The following is a 21,489-nucleotide window of genomic DNA, read 5'->3' as shown; positions in this document are numbered from 1 at the left end:
GGAAGGGCTGAGCCTGCTCTGCTCACACAACCCCTGCAAGGGGAGGGCAGCAAGAGCTTTAACAGCCTGTCCCAAAACACAGAGGCTGTCCAGGACACACGCCCAGAACAGGGCTGTGCTCCCTGAGGGATCTGATCCAGCATCATTCCTGCCCTGCAAGCAGACTGCAGAGAAGCAGAGGGGTAATCTCTAGCAGTGCCCCAGCCAAGCAAGCAGGGCTGGCTCACCCCTCTCTCAAAAACCATACTGGAAGGCACAAACTTTATAGTAAGGAAGGAGCACAAATGTCCTTCAGTTAGCAGGCATTGGTTTGCTGGAATGGTGACTAGACAGAGGAAAGAAAGCATGTTAGTGGAGGAAAAAAAGAGCCAGAAACAGGAGTAAACAAGAAGGTTTGTTCTTGTTAAGTTTATTGGCATCATGTTTGTTTCTTTACATAAGAGCTCAGCCTACGTACTAGAATGTAGACCTCTGGAAAACAGGTAGAAGGGCTCCATTTAAGCAAGCTACAAATGCAAGAACAAATACCAGGAAGAAAGGAAGAGAGGAAAGGGACTAGATTGCCAAGTTTTTCCATACCAAAAATCCAGATTAGCAGTCAGTAAGAAGAAAGGGAAGATTCATAGTCCAGGTCATTCATCAGGAAACAGCTACCACAGCCCAGGTGGGAGCTCCTTCCACAGCACAAAGAGCCACAGGCACACCTCAGCTCTGGCTCCTCATGCTCGCTCCAGGATGTCAGGAGTTAAGCAGTAGGGGAGGTGAACAAATGAGGTCATTTCATAGCTGTATTTAATTTTAAATCCAATAATCCAGTGTGCATATCAATGCTGTTATGCAAATCTGAGAATTTAGATACAAGGAAGCCAGACAGATTTTTCCAGAAGATGAAGCCTCTTTGGCCTCAAAACAAGAAGGCTTACATAGTTCATCTCTACTGTACAGAATACTGCCTCTATCTGGACTCTGTGTTGCTAGCACGCCGCAGGTCACAAGTGTCCTCCTCACTTTCTACACAACCTGTGTTTCAGTACTTGAACATGTAATTCAGGAATTTTACACTAATTTATACATTTTTAATTGGTTGCATATATTAACATGTACTATAAGATTTTTCCTAAAGAAGCATTACATAATACATGGATACTGTAAAAAGATCTGATTAGTTAAAAGTAACAAGCATTAACAGAGATACATACAAAACTCAACCTAGTCTGAGTGCTGAGCTTGCAATGAACTATGGGTAATCAGCCTTTCCAATTGCAGCCTTCACAGGGGAAAACACGAGACAGTTAAAAATGTATGTAACTTGTTACACAGATTACCTGTAAACAGTTTCTCTCCATTGGACACCTGGAATTAGATTCAGTTCCAAACATACATAACAGTTTCCATTTTAAACTAAGAGAAAGGTCTGTTACCATGAAGTGTGATGTGGATGGTGTGGGGACCTGAGCTCTGAAGTGCAGGACTCAGATGCTCATGAGAGATGGGTGGATTTTGGCAGCTGGAGATGCAATTTTTTTTTTTTTTTGTAATTTCATTTTAAACACAGAAGAGGGGCTGTGTGTTTGAAGGCCTAAGTGTGATATTTGTTTGTGAAGGACTGTGCTCAACCCCTCCCACTCCCCTCAGCAGCTGCAGCTCTCTGCAGAAGCCTTCGCTCGGTCAGTCTTGTCTAGTTTGATGGGTTCGGGGAATTCATTGTAAAGTTCCACTTCGGTTTCCTAGTGGGAGAGGAGGAGGAGGAGTTAATGCTCTGCACACAGCTCCCAGCATGCAGGGAGCTGGGCAAGGTGGGGGTGAGCCCCAGCACTGGGGCAGGGCTGCACACTGGCCCCCTCCCTACCTGTTTAAGTGCATTTCGTGCAATCGTCTGGAAAGCTTGTTCCACGTTAATGGCCTCCTTGGCACTGGTTTCAAAGTAGGGGATGTTGTTTTTACTGTAGCACCAGGCTTGTGCCCGTTTTGTGGTGACCTGGGTGGACAGAGAACAGCATCACTACCTTCTGCTATGCAGGGAGGGGTTTTATTTTCAGGGCAAGGCCAGAGATCCCTCATATCCAACCTGAGCAGCTCTGACCTCATCAAAGCCATAGCCTTGAAACACAACACAGGAGACCACTTCCCATCCATCACCTGACAGACCCAGCTCCAGGACAAGGAGGACCCTGCCCAAGGGCAATGAGACCACAGAGCACTGGCTTGCTCCTATAGGAGCTGCTCAGCACATCTGGGGGAGGAGAAGCAGCTTGCTCCTCTCCTTGCACCTCCCTCCCCAGGAAGCTGCTGCAATCCTTCCACCAGTGGGCAGGAGCATGCTGTGCACAGGGGCCTGACCTCTCCAGGCAGGAGAAACCCTTCTCTGGTGGCAGACAACATCTGAGCCACTCTCAGGCACCTCCCACTCCCGTTTCTCAGGTAACCCTCCTGAGTTTCCCCAAGGTCTCCCATTCCAGCAGGGTCTTAAGAGGAGGTTAGTAAGTCCCAGTACTCACTTGTCTGTTTTCTAGGTCAATCTTGTTTCCCAGCACAACAAAAGGAAAATTCTCAGGATCCCTTGGACTGGCCTGAATGAGGAATTCATCCCTCCAGCTGTCTAGGGTTTTGAACGTGTTGGGAGCCGTGACATCGAACACCAGCACACAGCAATCTGCTCCCCTGTAGAAGGCAACTCCCAGAGACTGAAATCGTTCTTGGCCTGCTGTATCCCATATCTGGAGCAAAAGACAGGGCAGATAAGCCAGTTCTACTCTGACACAGTCAGGCTGCAATTAGGGCATTCATTCCAAAACTCCCCACCAGGCATATAGAGTCCCCAGCTGGGCAGATAGCAGCACCTGCAGGCTTGGGGATTTCTGTAGGCACTAAGCATCAGGAGCCAGAAACACCTTCTAAAGATAGTTGACCCTTTTTGTGCTCCTCAGCCAGGGACATATCCTTGTCCTGGACAAGCAGGACTTGGGTATTAGGGTCAGCAGGTGACCTGTCTGCAGTGCTTGCATGCACCTGGATAGCAGCAGAGTTCAAACACCCCTCTGATGGCTGCAGCTTTTGCTGCCTTGCAGTCAGTTTCACCATGGAGAGATGAAAGCTGCAGATACCAGAGACATAAAGCAGGCTGGCAGGTTAACACTGCACCCGTAGGACTTGGGGTTACACAAATGGTAGACCTAGGGAGTCTTTTCCAGTTCTTGAACACTAGGGAAGTGAATCTTTGTAACAAGACCTAGTTTACTGACAGTACCAAATCCAATTTTTTAAACAGGGCCTAGCAACACTGCTGTTAGCTAAACCCAGATTAATCTTTGCATTCCCTTGTTCAGCCCATGCAAAAATGTGTAGGGAAGCCCAGAGGCACTTATGTCTAACAGAAGTTCAGTGCAAACAAGACTCACACCCAGGACACTGATCCCTACCCCAGAGCAGATGCTTCCACACAAGTGGGGAGATGGCAGCCCATGCAGCAGAGTCCCTCCTTACCTGCATTGTCACTAGCCTGTCATCCACCATCACCTCTTTTGTCAGGAAGTCTGCACCTATCGTAGCCTTGTACTGGTTACTGAATTTCTTGTTCACATACTGGTTCATGAGCGATGTCTTTCCCACCCTGCACAGAACACAAAAAAGACAGACTTGGCAGGCAGCTTCTACAGCAGTGTTTGAGCTGACCACCCTGAAGAGAACATTCCAGTGCCCTTCACTGCCCATAACCTCCTGGCTTTTCAACCAGGGAAAAAGCTCCCACCTCTGCTAGTGGGGGCTTGCACACCAAGAGATGCTGAGGCACCAGCTGAGTAAGAGCATTAGCTACCCAAGGATACACAGGATTACATCCTGAGAAACCTCACCTCCCCATCACTAATCTGACCCTTGGTAAGGAACAGACATCAATTTATGACCATGAAGGCAATTTTAGAAGATGAAGTGCTTCAGAAAAACCCATCACAAACAGTAATCTTCAGCCTCTGCAGAAGGAGGAGGTGGAAAACCAGACAATCTCAGATGGCAACAGCTCACAAACACATCTGCTAGGCACCCAGAGGTGGAAATCCTCCCCTGAGAGCAAGCTTAGAGGCTCACATGCTCTCTGTGTGGCTGAGAAACACTCCCTGAATAACAGCTTGCAGGGGACAGCAGTATAAATAAACCTGATGTCATGGGAATCAGGTTACAGCCTGCACAGCCAGCAACCTGTGACAGCAGAGCAGCTCCTTGCTGAGAGCACAGAGCAAAGCCTTTCACTCCAAGGGGAGTGCTCCAGCCAGCCCTGAGGAGCACAGCAGATGGCTCAGTACAGACTATGTCTCTGACAGAGTTTTAGGAAGTCACCTAAGAATGCTTACTAATGGTTTTGGGGTTTTTTATTTTATTTTTTTTTATGAAACACTCATTCCAACATCACATGTCCTCCTTGCAGAAGGTTATTCCACTCTGCTACTCCAGTGGCCTGTCCCACCACATTTTCCCCATTTAATATTGTGGCAGGACCTCAAGATACTGCAGGGACACATTCAAGACAGAGGGCAGTGAAGAGTTCTTAGACCTGAGGTAGCACAGCTGTCATGGGCTGCAAAATCTCTCCTCCCAGCACTGCTCATTTCTTACAGTGCATCCAGGCTCCCACTAGTCAAGAGCACTGCTCTAGCCAGATACAGATTAGCATCTTAAAGGTTCTTCCACTTACCCAGAGTCTCCAAGGATGATGACTTTCAGTAACACTTTCTTCCTAGAAGTCATCTTTCACACTACAAAGGAAGAACAATCCCATCACAAACCATTAGTATGTCATTCCTCAGCAAAGTAAGCAGCAAGTTTGGAGGCTGGGAAACCTGACCCCCAGCAAGGAGCCAGGGACAGGCAGGGCCCAGCACTCCTGAAACCAGACTCCAGTACAAGGCTGCACTCAGCACTGCCCAGGTGTCTGCCCATGGCACAGGCTGGGCCATGCCACACCAGCAGTGGCAATTTAATCTGAGATGAGCTGAGCACTTGTCACTTACTGTACCAAGGCCCTTCTGGGTCCCATTTCCAGGCCATCTGGGAGATATACTAGCCCAGGTCATCTCCCTGGACTTGAGGCAGTGCAGTAAATCATACCAGCTCCCAACACAGGCTAATAATTCTTACACATGCCACAAAGTGAGGGGTAAGCAGGCATGTGGCTAATACCGCACTCAAGCTTTTTTTGTGCTGTTCAGTAGTTTCCCAGCAAAAAATTAGGAAAAAAAAAAGAAAAGCATTTCTTCCATCATGAGCTTGAAGAAGTGGAAGCTTTCTCCAGCAGCTGTGTTTTGTGAAAGAACCAAATCCCAAGGACATGCTGTGGTTGAAAGAGCTGCAACAGCCACACAGAGCAGGTGAATTGCAAAGCAACCTGCTGCCAGACTGTGGCTTCTCTGAGGGCACAGGAAGCTGACTACTGCCACCTCAGCTTTGGGTAATAAGGTTACAGTGACAAACCTCACCATTCAGCCCACTGATGGCCATCTACTCCATCAGATGATGACTTGTTTGTCAAAACTTCATAGGCAGGAGGCTCTAAACTGGCCACTAATGGTGCATCCAGTTAAAGAGAGAGCTGAGCTCCAGAGTTCCACAACTCATCTCAGATCTCAGACCAGTGAGGCAGCGACAAGTTCATCAGCTGAGCAGGTCAGAATACACTTCTGGATATTCTTTAGCATGGTGAGAGCAGGTACAGGCTCTGTCCAGTGGCTGAGCACACTCTTCCTACCCTAAGGCCCTGCTCCACACCTCTGGGGAGGGGGTGGGCCAGCCACTCTTATGTGCTGGATCAGATCACAGACCCTGTTTGGTACTGACCTGCTCCACAACACAAGGACTTGGCTTTCCTGAGGGAGCCCTGCAGGTTCAGTACAGCAAGAGGGGCCACAGGATGGCTACAGCTGTGCCACCTGACTCCAAAGATCCTTGACAACAGGCCTTGGTATTAAGCCCTTATGTATGGACTTGCCTACCCTAAAATTCCCATCCTGCTATACCACATTCATTACAGCACACAACTCCTACTCTTCAGGAGCTATTCCTGACTTTCACAGCTCAGGAGGCCTTTGCTTCTACAACAGGGATTTAGGTGTTCAAGCAGCTTGATCCTTAGGTGCTTCCTGGGATACACAACAGCCTCAGGTGCTAGATAACTGCACCCATTTCACCCCACTACTACAGGAGGCTTCAAGCTGTAAAAGCCTCTCACTAGATGCAGTCCAGTTGCAAAAGATCTTAATAATCTCAAGCTTTGAGGGTTAGAAGACATGAAGAGCTTTAGGCTTTGCTGTCAGTGGATGCTGCAGAAGCTGAAGGAGCATCCCTGCAGCACTGCAGTGATGCACCTACAGCTACACCTCTTTGGACTGCACCCACCTCAGTCACAGGGTTGTTCAGGTTGGGAAAGGCCTCTAGGATCACCCATGCCCTGTACATGTTGCATGGTGGCATTCAAGATATCTGCTCCATAACCTTCTCTGGCACCAGGGTCAGACTAACAGGCCTTCCACAGATCCTCCTTCTGATTCTGACCCTTCTTGTAGATGGACATTTCACTTGCTAATTTCCAGTGCACTGGGACCTCCCCAGGGAGCCACGACTGCTGGACTGAAAGGGGCTCAGGGAGCACTTCCAGCAGCTCCCTCAGTACCCACCCACAAAGGCACTGAGTCTTGAGTGTCTAAGTCATGTAGCAGGCCTCTTCCTCAGCCTTTATCACTATGTTTCCCTCCACATCTGATAAAGGATGGGGATGCCTCTTAGCTCTCATTTGTTACTAATATACAAAACCACTCTTTACACATTTTATTATCTTTTACAGCAGTAGACAGATTAGGTTCTAGTTGGGCTTTGGCCCTTCTGGGTTTTTTTCCTGTATAACCTCATGAGATCCTTGAGATACACCTAGAGAGGACTCAGTGCTGAGGAGATAACACCAGGGGCTGTGCAGTGAGCAGCAGTGACAGGTCACCCACAGGGCTGATGCCACCCTTGGATGGGTGCTAGCAGATGCCAGAGAGCAAGTGGAGGAGGACAGTTCCTCCAAGTGTCAGCACCTCTCCTTTCCAGTGGGCTGCACTGTCCCCTGACCCAGCTGACAGCCCAGCTATGCTCACCCAGACAGAGCCAGCTGGAAGCTGTCACCAGCACCAACACTGAGCTCTGCTTCTGCCCCTGCCCAGATGCTCACACCACTGCCTGTCTCCCCTACAGCCATGGGCAGGACACAGCACAGAAGCCCCTTCAAGCCTGCACCTCCTGTGCTCACAAAGCACATAACAAGTGACACTTCTGCCAGTCAAGCCAGAGACTTGTGCAGCACAAACAGCCCAGATGGAGCAAGAAGCAAGTGAAGAGAGCTTTAAAACAGCCTTAAGACAGCTGTGTATACTGAACTGTCATGAAAAACATCTGCATAGGTTCAGGCCCAGTGCAAGTCACCTGATTTCCTCAGGACAGAGGAAAACAACTCACCCAGAAGTGGCTGTGCCAGAACCCAGCATGCTTCTGGGAACTGCTTCTATTTTCCTCAGAGTGTTTCCAATATCACTTGCTGCTGCAGCTCACTGCCTCCTGGTATTTGAAGCAGCTTTGGACAAGCTGGCATTAGTTCTCATGCTTAGGAGGGATTTGCAGAGCCCTAAATTGCAACACTAAATCACACTGCATGCTTATCTCCCAAGTTCAACATAGCCTGAAGTTCCACTCTGAGGGGAGGGAAAACTGCTCTGTCAGGATTCATTACCTTAGCAGTAACTCAGCTGAGCAGCCACCTGCAGACATAGGAAGTCAGGCTGAGTCAGAGCTGCCTTCTTGTCATAGCTGACAGGTTACCCAGCAGGGTGAAGGGCTGTCCCTGCCCCACCAACACCAGGCAGGTGAGACACTCAGCTCCCATCCCAGGTGATGCAAAGGATGTGAGCCACAGCACAGGAAGAGCTGCTGTAGCTTTGTGCTTAGTGTGGGCCATGGGACAGTGAGGAAGGGCAGGAGCAGCATGGACACTGCCCAGTCTCACAGCCCTGTTCTACCAGCCTTGGGTGATGCTGCCTTGAATAGTCCTTGTCAGCTGATGGGCCAAGCCCTCTTTAACAATCTTCTAATGCAGGTAGAAACAGACCTGCACTTTAGAGTTACTCCTTGCCCAGTACAACAAGGAAACATCCTCAGGTCCTGTAGAAAATGGTTGAGCTGAGATAGGCTGGGGTCCCACTGACTCAGCACTAAGAGTGTTTCACACCATAGAATGCAGCCTGTCTTGCCTTATGGTATTTGCCACAATGACTCCAGAGCAGCAGCCTGCTGAGGCACACACCCTTCAGATGGCAGTGTGAGAGCTCACATGGGGCTTCTGTCCAGTCCCAGCAGCACTTCTGAACAAACACTTCCTTTTTCAGAGGTATCACAAAGAAAAACTTGTTTGTTAAGATTTGATCCAAGACTCAGCTCTGTTTCACACTACATGAAATCTTTTTGAGCGAGGTCATCTGCATGACTGCTCAGAACACAGCCTGGAGCAGCACACCCAGGAGCCACCAGACACTCCTCATCAGCCAAGGGCTGATCACCACAATCATTCCTCCTCCTGGCTTAACAGTGCCAAAGAAATGACACAGCTGTCTCTAATACAGGAGAGGAAACCTTCCACTCCATTTTTAATGCCTGTCCTCTAAGCAAACAAGCCATTAATGATATGCTGACCCTCAAGAAATGAAGCTGGTATAGCACACTCTGCCCACAATACTGTTATACCTTTAACACCTGCAGCACTAGCAAGGGAAAATTGCTGCAAGCATCACTGGTTCAGCTAATCTGAAAGGAAAAGTCAAAACCCATCCTATGAAGCTTCATAGCTCTACAGCTCAGATGCAAGAGCAAATAAAGCCTATGCCAAGTCTAATTAGGTTTCCCTTGTTGCTTCAGAGCACATTACAACTGTCCTTTCCCTTGCTATATTAAGACAGCTGCTTTAACTCAAAGCAGAAATGGAGGGTTACAAATTCCTTAGAGATGTTCACGTGTCAAGTCACAATGTAGGCATTTTAATATTAATTGGGTTGGTACAAGCAGGAACAGAAGCAGTTTGCATTGATGGCTCACCAGACCTCAGATCAGCTATGCTTTAACAGAAGCAGGCCTTGCAAAAGGAATAATCTAAATGGCTCATGGACAGTCTCAGTGTGAGAGCATCCAGCCCTAGGGGAATCTCACCTCCTTGGAAGACAAGGCTCCCTAAGCAGCAGCACACCCACAGCAGTTTTGAGCAGTCTTTACTGTTTCAGCTTTGCTATTGAACAGCTGGAATACAATCCTAACATGTCTCTACAGGCTGGAATGTTTGGCCAGGAGCTCCCTGTTACTGCAGCTATCAGCCTGCCACCTGCAGCTTCTCAGCAACCAGCTCAGTGCTGAGGTGAGGATGCTGGACAGCACATCTTGCCCTGTGTCCTCTGCCAGGGATGTCTAACACCACACCAACCAGGCACAGAGTGGTAGGGCAGCAGGCATTGAGCACAGCTAGACTCAGAATTATGGATGCCTAGTTTTGCTCCCTGTCCCAGCAGGTATCCCACAAAAAGGTGTATTTGAACATGAAGCACTGCAGCTCTGTTCTGGGTGCCACGGCTGATAAGCAGAGCTTCCACTTTCCTGCTATACCACAGGACCTTGAGCAAAAACACCCAACCATGAACAAGCTGATGTGGACAGATCAGGTGTCCATTAGGGGCCACCACACACAGCAGCATGCTCACCACAGTGACCAGACAAGAGCTACCCTTGTGCTCTGGAAGAACCTTCTGTCCTGAAGAGTGTCCCAAAATGCAGCCAAGTGCACTTCTGACACAGAAACAGCACCTCTACTCACTGTTCTCTTGCATGGATGTCTCTGTACTACAGAGAGCTATTTTTATTCCCTCCCGCACTGGGTTCAGCATTTCTTCAAGGAAACTGAAGCTAGAAATATTATTCAGGACCAGCTCAGTCAGACTGAACCAGTTCCCTCTCCAAAGTATCAAGTTCCCTAGCACGTTTGGCATCTCAAGGGCTTATGTCTGCTTATATGTTCAGCCACTGAAAAGAGATGGTCACTGAATGTTTATCCTGTTTTTAGAGGCCCAAGCACACCAAACAGCCTAGCACATACCACTTGCCCCATGGTCACACTGCACCTTGCCATGCTTTAGCTAAACCTTTCAGTAGATACATGAATTTGCTCCAATTTTTCAGCTACTCTGAAAGAGCAAGGCTTCATCCTGATAAAAGGCATAGCCTATTATTGCCATTAGTTAACCAAAGTCCCAGTTCCTCATTGAAGAGTGTCCAAGCAGTCCAGACACCCTTTGTACTGAAGCCTCAAACCCCACCTGCAGCAGAGTCCCAGATGGGGCAGAAGAAGCTTTACCAGTTACAATTTAACAGCAGCTTGGTCCCCACTGGCTGGTCAGACAGATGCTGCTAACAAGGCATCAACCAACACAGAGCTACAAATGACTGCCTGAACAGTTCAACACAAAACTGAGACCAACAGATACCAACATTAAACACATCACTTGCATTCTCCCAAGAGTGACACAAGCCCTGTCTTTTCAGCTGGGCAGAAGCACAGCAGTAGTCAGGAGACAATCAGCAGGGGCTATTCACTTCCTATCAACATGGCTTGTTGCAGTGTGTCTTAAGCCTCCGGGTCCCTTCCCCAGGTGTGCCAATGCCCCCCTCTCCCTTCCCCCTCGCCCTTTGCTGAGTGAGTCCTGTCAATCAGGCTCAACATTCCAGCAAGGCATTGTGTGGTTGGTCAAGTTCAAAGGATGCCCCTCAGGCCTGGGGGTCATTGGCCTGTCTGGGTGTCATCTTTCCATGAGACCCTGCCCCTCTCACCTGGTTGGTGCTCACCTGTACCTCCCCTTCCCCTGTCCCTGAGCTTAAAAGGTGATCAGACCATGCGGCCGGGTTCTGTTGGAGCAGTTGCTCACGTTCAGACCTCTGTAACCATGGAATAAACCTCTGGACATTAAACCCTCCAGCAGAATCCATCCTTTTTCTCTTCACCATCGCCTGAAGCCATTCCTCCTGAGGTAAACGGGGTTCCAACAAGCCTGGACTTGTTCAGTGCCCAGCTGTAATCTCCAGCAAGCCAAGGTATCTCTGGGGTGACACAGCACAGCTGCTGCCTTTGGCCCGGCAGCGAGGGTCAGACTGGCCCAGGCACAATCTAACTGGGAATATTGGGATTCGTATTCCAATAATGGCTTAAGGGACACCAAGCTGCCACCAAGGAATAAACTAGAAATATGGCTGCCTTTGATGTTTTTGACTGCTACAGAGCCTGCATATTTTCCTTACCAAACCCAGGTGCTCTACAGGTGGAACGTGTATCCAGCATCCCCACAGGGAGCACTACTAGAGAGGCACAGGGAGTTATGACAGCAGGCTGAGTCTTGCACTGACAAAGGCTGCACAGGCAGGACAGCACTCTCCCACCCCCATGACAGGACAATCAGGAGCTCAGCTTCCCCAGCTCACTGGAAAAGACCATAGAGAAAAGCCTCACATTTCATGGGGACACATGCTGTGTCTAAAAAGGAAACCAGGAACATCTTGTAATTTGGGCTGACAACTTGCAAGAACTGCTCCCTGTAAATAGGCTGGTTTTGAGGCAATAGGCTCTACAGTCCATACAATCAGAGGTGCCTTCAGGCCTCAGATGCACCATGGAGCAGCAGTCAGTTCAAGCAGAGCCCACACCAAAAGCACCTGGCAAGAAATTCTTGTGACAGCTTCACTGAAGGGTACACTCTAGCTGCTGTTCCACAGTAGCATCTAAAAACTGATTTCCACCTCCTTCTTCCCAACACGTTTATGTTGCTGCTCTAACCAATATATTCCCTCCTGCTGGTACCCAGCCAAGAGCTCAAGCACAGCTCCTCATTCCCTCCTCCTTGGTGGAGCTGAGCTGCTCCACCAAGAGCAGGCTTCTGTCCAGTTGGTACCTTTCCCAGACAGCCCTGTGAGGCAGAAACTACCTCTGTTCGTGGAGCTGAAAGCCTCAGCTACAACTTAATTTTTGATACCTTGTGTAGAACATTATATTGCAAGCTGTCAGGTGTAAATACACTGTCCAGTACATCCCACCCCCATCTGAGAGTCCTATGCCAAAAGCTTCACCTTCCTGAAGAACAGCCTGGAGCTTCAGATGCCTGCTAGCACACTGACATGGCTCAGATCAAAACTGAATCTGAGAACACGGTTCAGTATCCCAGAGGAATTAGCTTTTTAGACCACATCTGTCTGCAGTAAGTTTCCACCTCCTTTTGAGGGCAGAGTTTCAGCCTCCAGTGCTGGAGCAGCTGCTCTAGAACTGAGTGAAGCTTAGGAACCAGCAATAGCAGCTCAGCCACATGGCTTCAAGCTCTGTTCACTGTCTGCTTCAACACAGGCACCAAACCAGTGTGACACAGTGCTAAAAGCCAAATGACATGGTCTGAAGAAGCTCCCAGAAGGAGCTGACACCAGGCCTGCACAAATACTCTGCTGGGTCCTGTTCATGGGTAACATGCTCTGAAGACAGTGCAGTGCTAAAGGAAGAGAATGGTGGGGCAACATGCAGCTGGACAAACAGGCAGAAAACCCAGCTGGGAAACAAACTTTGGAAGAGTTTTGAGCATAACAGATTCCTGGTGTGATCAAGGATGCTCCAGAGGCAGGGCTGGGTTAGACACTCCTGTCAGTGGTACTAAGGTTTTAGTTTGTCTCAGACATCCCCTCAGCTGAAGGCTCTATCACACATCCCTTTGTGGGCAAGGACTCAGAGCTCACCAGAAGGAGACACGCCAACATCCAGCCTGCCAGAGTGCAGGCAGCACAGGGAAGGCAGAAGCAATGCCATGGTAGGAGCCATGTCTGCACTGACACTGCAGGACTTGCACAAGACAAGGGGCCTGCCCTGCCTGAGGTCTCAGCCCAGCTGTGGCTCCCTCAGGGCTGAGATTTGGAGAGTGCAGCATTCCTGAGAGGCACTGATGCATAGGATCAGTTAGGCTCAAAGCCCAAGTTCTCAAAGCCAAGCTCCTCAGTCCAAGCCTCACTGATTCACAGCCTGTTACACCTCCTGGCATTTCTCCAGATGAGAGTTGGTCCACGCCGCACAATGTTTAAATACTAGCTGTGGATCTGAACAAGTTCTTGACTGTAAAGCTGCCATAATGAATTGTGACTCTACCCTAGGGAAGCCCAAAGTCCCATCCCTAATGCCAAAAACTGATCTCTGATTTCTGCTGGTTTAGACATCACAACAGCCACCTTCTCGTGAGGAGGCATCATGCTGATCTGACTACATGGTTTGCAAGTGGGAGCAGAACAAGCATGAAAACACATTTGCTTACAGTACCACAGCACATGTTTGTCCATGTTCAAGCAGACCAACAGTGTGCTTAGGAGCAGTGGGAAAGGTCTGGAGGACATTTCTTGCTGTCTATGGGAACAGTACAACACCCAGGCTGCTGCTGAGCCTAAGATCACAGGAGCACATGTAGGACCTTCCAGGTGACAATGACACTGAGCCAAAGCAATGGAAGGAAGAGCCTGAAGATGTCCCCAGGGATGCAGCTATGCTGGGCAGTCACCCTAGGTGGAACACTTTGCTCCTCAAAAACGTGAGGATGACTCCCATCATCTCCACAGAGGGTAGCAGTATGGGAGACTGCAGCTGTGGCAGGAGAAGAGGCCACAAAGATCCTTTTGAAGCTAATGCTACACACTAACAAGACCAGGATTCCCAGAAAGCAAGCCAGGGCTGCTGAAGCAGAAGTCTTCTGCTTATAGGAAGACATCTTAAGAAGAAAGCCAAACCCAGAAACTTCACTGAAAGCTGGATGTTTCCAGTCATGAAGTTTTGGTCCACTGATTCCTCCAGCAGCTAAATGGCCCTTACACCACAAAATATCCTCTCAGGATTGGGCACACATACCCTAACAGACCAATAGCAAGTGTCTCAAGATCTTCTACCTTCTCTGGGAGGCTCAAACCATGTCAAGAATCAGTGTTGCTGTGCTTCTACCTTCCAGTACGAGGCAGTTCCCCTATTAAATCCTACAGGATTTCAGGTAGTTCCCAGCAGATCTCCCCCAAGGACAAAGCTGTTACAAGAAAAAGCATGCTTGCTTTAACACCCCTCCCCCTTTATCAGAGCAAGCTTAACTTCCCCTATTCTGCCCTGGGGGAGACAATCTCAGGATGTGGGAGGAGAGTTGAGCACATAGCTGGCTGCTGGGAGACACCAGGCAACAAGCCATGTGTCTTGACTAAGGGCCTTGCCCACGCACAGCGCCGCAGCTACACCAGCACAGCTTCCATGATGCCTCCACCACCAGCCCTCCTTGGTGGACAGCTTTCCAAGCAGCAAAACAAACCCTGGGCTAACTGGAACACAGCCACAGTGCTCACCCAGCCCAGTTTATGCAGTGGTGCTCGCTGGCCTTTGGGCACACAGCACCCAGCTAGTGGAGCCAGCCAACAGTTTCAGTAGCCCTGACACAAATATCAAGAGCCCGGCACAGTTCTCACATCAGGCCCTTCCCTGAGTGACAACTCCCTTATTGCTTTCTAGAAAACAAACACAGGCAAAGGCAGCTGGGCTTTTTTAATCTATGTGTCCAGAAGATAAGGCTGTCCAATTCCAAATATTCTAAGTTAGCCAGGCCACTGACAAACAGTTGAGTTGTTAGATTTTTACCATATCTAACAGTATTTTTAAAGTGCTCAGATTAATTCTAGTTTTGACTACAGTTTAAGTTTTCGCAGATTCCTGCTTTCAGTTTCAGAAACACAGATAACTTTTGCAGTGGTAAGCAAAACACAGATCTTAGACCTTGTCAGTGGTAAACAAGCCTTGTTTATCCACTCCTGGCTGCCAGAGTTCCTAGAGGCTGGGCAGGAAACAAGAGACTGAAGGGAGACTTTGACCAAGTCAAATGACAGCCCTTAGGAGGTCTGCCAGAGGCTGCAACTTACACCTGATACTCAGATCTGAGAGTGAATATTGTGTTTCCTACAGGAGAAGAAGCTTGATAGAGAAGATACTGATGGGAGATGCTATGAGCAGATGTAGGGAAGCAGCACACCAACACTAATGGCAAAAGCATTACTCCTCCTTCCAGGAGGTCCTGTTGTCAGTAATGAGTCTTCTAGAGAGGAAGCTTTCTCTAGGGACAGGTTGTAATCTAAGAACTACTCCTTGATCTGTGAGCAGAACTCTTGATCCTCCACACACTCAATACTATGCTAATGTGGTTTGCAGAGCAGGAAGGACGAGTATTTCAGTACCAGGATGGGAGTGCAACAGGTAGCTTGCCGTGACAGCTGAGTCAGTGACTAACAAGGAATTTTGTATTGTGGATATTCAGTTTCACACTCACACTTCACACCCTCATACCTCTTGCATAGATCCTGCCTCAATACTTCACCACTTCACCTATTCTCTTGATGAAGCTCCACAAAGGCCCAATGAAAACCTCACTTGCATGGAGAGGTTAAGAGAACTCTGTGGGCAAATGGCATCTTGTTAGGCAAGGGAAAAGGCTCAGGCCCAGGCATGTCTCAGCTAAAACCCTCTCACTGCTCATGCTCGAGACAATGCCACCACTGTGCCAGTTTGGACTCCAGATATCATTATCCATGTCTGGGAGCCGAGTGACTCAGCCCACTTGAGGGAGACAAGCACCAGACAGGTTACTTTGAAGAGGATTCTACTTCCAGCTGGAAAGAGTTCAAGGGCTCAGCACAGACATGTTAGATAAACTGGCAGCCCAGTAACCAAGGCCCAGGTACTCCAGGCAGGCTGGCTCTGAAGGCAGCTCCAGTTACTGGCCTCCACTTTTGTCCACCTTGTCTCTCAAATGACCAAAGTGACAGTATATAGGACAGACTCAAAAGAACACTGGGCTTTTTAATTTACATTTAATTTCATTTAACAATTTCTGCTTAAAACTCATGCAAGTACAGTTAGACACAATTAGTCACCTCACATTTTCATTTTAAGTGGTTATGCAGAAGAAAGAGCAAATCACTCACTGTATCAAGTGCCTTTAAATCATACAGACAGGAATCTGTGCCACAGGTTTACACTTCAATCCCATCTCAAAGGCAGTGCACCCTGCCCTGAAGCTTCACCGCCCTGTGAAGACAGCTGTGGCCTCAATAACAGGTTTCCTGGCAAGAGAAGTCAAGGCTACTGGGGATAAGCTGCAAATCAACACACTTGAGTGGCCTTGAGGAGCCTGCTTCCCTTCCCAGGGTCACTGCCATGCGGGAGCAGCAGCGGCGTTGACAAAGCTTCCCCCACAGCCAGCGCTGGCTGCCGGCACGGGGAGGAGGAGCAGGAGCAGCCTCGCAGCAGCGATGACATCACCAGGGCAGATCTGCCAGCACAAAATGCAGCAAGCAGCACGCTGGGCTCAGAGCTGCATCCCTCCCATCCCCACCAGCACAGAGCAAGAGCAACAAGCACACCGGGAGCCAGAGGGGAACAAGTGACACACGGGGATCCCTTCAGCGCCTGCTATTCCTGGGCAGCACGTGGGCACTCCTGACCTTGGACGCTCATTTGTGAGCTTTATTCAAGGCGCAGTTAAAGAGAAATGGGACCTTTAATCGAGCCCCTCACTGCACAAATAAGCACGGTGTATCAACTACTGTCATGCAATTAATTATCTATATCTAATTCAGTTTTGAGATGCACAGCTCGTGTTTGGATTGATGCTGCAGAGACAGACACTTTTCTCCTCACCATCTCTGGTCACAGCTATATCTGAAGGCAGACTGTTACACAGCAACTACATAAGATCATTTTAGGAAGCTGCAGAGGGAAGCCAACTCAACCCTAACTCATGAGGCAATTAAATTGCAATTATCAAGACGATGCTGTGCAGAATGAAGTAGTTCAGCATCTGAAGGGTGCAAGACTGCTGCCAGACAAGCAGCACGTGCCAGTGCCCAACCAAGCTCAGCATTTAGGTAAGGTCTTAGCTGGACTCTCTTCTGTAGAGGCAACAATCTTTAAATTATTCTAAAGCCCTGCAAGGGAATCTTAGGTGCACCAGGGCCCAGTGACAGGGACTTCAGAGCAGGTCAGGTCACAGCCAAGGAGAAGCCCAGATGACATAAGGAAACACTGGCACCATGCAAGGTGAGGGTCCTGTACTCATTTCACAAAGACTCAATTTACTTCAGTTACTAACAAAACTGCTGTATTCTGAAGGCAGGGACATGCAACAATAAGTTCCTGTGAGCCCACATCATCCACCAGCTTCAGTGCCCTACTGCAGCCCTTATTCTCGAGCCAGGTACCTGCAAACTTTCTCTCACAATGCAGCATTTAAAAACACACCCTAACCAAGCACAGCCAATTTTGTTTACAGCCAAATGTTAAGTTCTGCATAAAGTAGTCTCATTTTCACACAGAAGTCAGACCAAAATCCCATACATGTTAGAGACAGAGCTATTTATAGTTTTGCACAGATGGTTTGATGGTAATTGTAATGTTTCCTCAAGGACAAGCTTTGCCAGAGATTTGCTCCAACAGGTAATTCTCACAACCTTCCAACACAAGTATCATAAAACATGAGCTTTAAGAAGGTGCTGCAGAAAATAAATCCGCTAACCCTCCTGCCAACAAGCTTTCATTTTGATCAGAGCAAACTAAGCAAAGTCATATCTTTCCCAGGTCACTTCAGAGCAGAGCTTGTTCATTTTACACTTTCAGCTGAGGATTTATCAATGCTCTAACATGTCAGTGCCACTCAAAGAGTTGGATTCCCTGGCTTTGACAGAGGGGACAGGATGCCTGTACTGCAGACTCTGCAACACAGTTATTTCAATTCTTAACTTGTCACCCTGAAGGTACAGCTCAGGGTGTCCTGTTCCCCACCTCCTCACTCTGGTGACCAGCAACAGGACCAAGGAAACAGCGTGAAGCTTTGTCAAAGCAGGTTTAAGCTGGATACAAAGAAAAAGTTCTTCACCCAAAGGTGGCTGAGCACTGGAACAGGCTCCCTAGGGAAGTGGCCATGGCCCCAAGCCTGCCAGAGCTCAAGAGCACTTGAGCACTCTCAGGCACATGTGGGAGTGTCCTGTACAGGGCCAGGCACTGAACTTCTTGTGTGAACTTCTGTGATCCTTGTGTGCCCCTTCCAACTCGGAATATTCTGTGATTCCATGCTGAGCTCTTATCAGGGTATTTGAGTTTGAGGACAGGGACGACTGCAGGACACCACAGGGAAGAAGAACATTAAACACAGCAACTCCCTTCCTTCTTATCAGTTATACTTCACACTACAGGTTGGGAGAGCAAGAAACTGCTATGAGATTTCAGAAGTCTTCCTTATGGAGGGGTCAGATTAGCCCCATAACAGCTTTTCTACACCAGACACAGGGTATTAACATAACAGCACAAAGAGTAAAGAAGAAATCCAAAACAAACAAACACACACCCCAAACAAACAAACAAACAAACAAGGCAGTGCTTGAAAGTTATCAGTATTAGAGCTGCTTTACTTCTGAGGGCTCAGGCCAGGCAGGCATGGTGGGTCCACTCATTAGTGCATGGAGGGCAAGTCATGTGTTCAGTCAGCTGTTGGGAGTCACAAGGGAGAGGGGGAAAGAAAAGTATACTTGTTCTTCCTGAGTAAGTACAGCAACGAGGCCTTGATTATTTAACAAGGAATATTCAAATTACTCCACCCACTTTAACCTCAAATTCAGCTCCTGAGAAAGCAGGGTACACTGACTCCAGCAGCCTGGTTCTACTGGAACCATAGCCAGGCTGCAGCTACTGCTCACACACCATGGTACCACCACAGCCTTCAAGTCACAGCCAGCCAAACACTGGCACAGCTACTTATATACCATTCCCCTAAAAAAAGAGAATCTCCACTTCCCCAAACCCAACACGCACATGGATACACAGACTGTTAGGCTCAGGACAGAGCTGGCCAGCCAGTGACAAGTACTGGAAGCTTTGAAGGCTCCATGCTGGCAAGTGACAAACAAAGAACAGCTTGCTTACAGCTGGGAGGGGACTGCATTCTGTCATGTGCTCTCAGTTTACATATAAGAACCTCATACAGACCACAACAGCTCTGCTAATCAGCAAACATTTGGAGTTTTCCAGGAGATAATGCTGAAACTTCCAGCTTTGAGAACAAAAGGCTTAGAGTGCTAGGTGAGACACACATTTTGATGCTGAGGTTACCTACCCTACTTCAGATGAAGATTGCTATTTTTGCTAGCAAAAGAAGCCCTCTATTTACAGGCAGTGCAATTGTCTTAAGTACAACCACCAGGCATTTCCATATTTATTAGTCTCTACATATATGGAAACTAATAATGATCTATCACTTAATTTACCTTATTACACACTCACAGACAAAAGCACTTCTAACATCCACTCTAATAGTTCCTAGCACTGACTCAGGCCTTACACACACCGACAGCCCCTTTCGCAATAACTGCCAGCCTCCCGGGCCGCCTCTCCGGTCAGTTCGATCGCTCCCGGGGCTGCCGCTTCACGTTACAGGCGCTCCCCACCGACCCCGAGCAGCGTTTCACCGTCCCGACCCCGCACCGGCCACCCCGAAGCCTTTTCAGGGTTCGGGAGGAGCCACAGCGGCTCCAGAGGCCCCAGACAAAGCGCTCCCTGCCCGGCGGCACCGCTCGGGCCGCTCCGCAGAGCAGGCTCCACAAAGGCCGGGCCCAACGCGCATCCTGGGAAAGGCCCTCGGGGAGGAGCGGGGCCGGCGGAGACCCCCCTGCACTGTCCCGAGCCAGCGCCGGGCCCGGCTCCAGGGAGCTCGGCCGCCAGAGCCCGCCTCGGGGCGGGCAAACGAGCCGGGCCCCGGTGCAAAGCCGGCCGGGAGCACCGAGACAGCGCCGCCTCCGCCGCGGGCCCCCCGGTGCCGGGGAGGGGCCGCGAGCGGCTCCCCCGGTCCGCAGCTCGGCCGCCCGCCCGTCCCCGCAGGCAGCGCGCGGTGCCGCCGGGCTCACCTGGTGCTGCCGCCGCGGCCCGAGCCCGATCGCTGCGCCCCCCGCCCGCCTCGTCGGCTTTAATGGGCCCCGCCGCCTCCCGCGCTCGCTTCCGCCTCACCGACACCTTCCGCTCACGGGGCACGGCGTCACCGCGCGCCGCACACGTGACCCGCCCGCCATCTCAGGGCGCCGAGGCCCAGCGGGCCCGGCCCCGTGCGGGTGGGAAATAAAATAAATAAATGTTTGTGGAAAATGAAATGTTTGTGGTACCGCCAGAGCCCGCACACAGGGCAGGGATGGGAAGGAACCCGCCTCTCCCGCGGGCTTCCAATGAACACCGCGCCCTGGGCTGAGGGGAGGCGGAAAGGGCCAAAGAAACCTTCATAAATGATGAGAACACACAGGCACAAATCTGTTCTTTGGTGTCTTCTAAATAGCACTGAAGAAATAGCACGGAGCTCTACAATTAAATTCCTATGTGAAATAAAAACCCCCTTAGTTATTGCTATTAAAAATAAAGAGGCAACATTTTAGATTAAGTTTGTTTAATATTTATAAATTTTTACTCGCAGCTGTAATCTAAAGTGGGGTAGTGGCACCAGCACTTGTCAGGAAAGAAGATAAAAGATGCCAGTTGAATTCATTCATACATTCAGATTGATTAACCAGGCAGTTGTCAGCACCAAGAGCATTAGTGCAGGGAGTGAAATGGGAGCCTCTGAAGTGTCTGGACCTAAATCCATGGGATAACAACTATCCTGCTGGTACAAGTGAAATCTGTATTTCCTACTCTCTGTTGGCAGCAGGTTCATTTTGTTACTCAGCAATTACTTGAACATTATTACTCATCCAAGTCATGTGACTGCTGCTGTGGGTTTTGTTAGCTTATGAACTCAGGAAAGCCCCCATGGGGGAAAAAAAAAGTATTTTTAAAGCTAATGAAAGATAATAAAGGACAGAGGCAGTATTCCAGCAATATTAAAAAGAAAATCACACAGTGACAGACTTGTTGGGGTTGGAAGAGACCTCTGGAGATGACCCAGCCCAGCCCCTGCCAACCCTCCTGGGTCACCCAGAGCAGGTGACACAGGAACACATCCAGGTGGGACCTGAAAGTCTCCTGAGACTCCACGCCCTCCCTGGGCAGCTGTTCCAGGGCTCTGCCACCCTCAACCTAAAGAAATTCTTTCTCTTGTTGAGGTGGAATTTCTTGAGTTTTCATTTATGGCCTTTGCTCCTCATCCTGTTGCTGGGCACCACCAAAAAGAGTCTGGCACCATCCTCTTGGAGCTATCTTTGAGATATTTGCATGAATTACAGATCCCCTCTCAGTCTTCTCCAGACTACACAAGCCCAGTCTCTCCTCATAAGAGTGATGCTCCAGACTCCAGAGAAGGAAAATTTTAGCAACAGTTTATTAGTGCTTTTAGGGTGCCCCATTAGATGCAAAGAGCTGCAGAAAAA

The 21,489-nt window shown here is 49.2% G+C and overlaps 1 protein-coding gene across 1 annotated transcript; it reads right to left on the bottom strand.

Moving 5' to 3' along the window:
- Positions 1-393: 393 nt before the first annotated feature.
- On the bottom strand, positions 394-20,151 carry RAB7A (RAB7A, member RAS oncogene family). Its single transcript, XM_058031912.1, has 6 exons — positions 20,044-20,151; positions 4,688-4,748; positions 3,484-3,610; positions 2,499-2,717; positions 1,850-1,978; positions 394-1,727 (listed from the first exon to the last, which is right to left on the bottom strand). Exons 2-6 carry the CDS (start codon positions 4,738-4,740, stop codon positions 1,632-1,634), a joined length of 624 nt encoding a protein of 207 aa, XP_057887895.1. The 5' UTR covers positions 4,741-4,748; positions 20,044-20,151; the 3' UTR covers positions 394-1,631.
- Between the last annotated feature and the right edge of the window lie 1,338 nt (positions 20,152-21,489).

This window comes from Melospiza georgiana, chromosome 11 (assembly GCF_028018845.1).
Source record: "Melospiza georgiana isolate bMelGeo1 chromosome 11, bMelGeo1.pri, whole genome shotgun sequence".
Lineage (NCBI taxonomy): Eukaryota > Metazoa > Chordata > Aves > Passeriformes > Passerellidae > Melospiza > Melospiza georgiana.
The sequence above is the reverse complement of the archived record's forward strand: the minus strand, read 5'-3'. Positions and strand labels throughout refer to the sequence as shown.

Excerpts from the sequence above, each read along its gene's own strand:
- RAB7A (XM_058031912.1), bottom strand. The coding sequence starts at position 4,740 with ATGACTTCTAGGAAGAAAGTGTTACTGAAAGTCATCATCCTTGGAGAC. Across the intron at positions 3,611-4,687 it reads ATCATCCTTGGAGACTCTGG|GGTGGGAAAGACATCGCTCA; the intron begins GTAAGTGGAAGA and ends TGTTCTGTGCAG. Across the intron at positions 1,979-2,498 it reads TTGACCTAGAAAACAGACAA|GTCACCACAAAACGGGCACA; the intron begins GTGAGTACTGGG and ends CTGTCCACCCAG.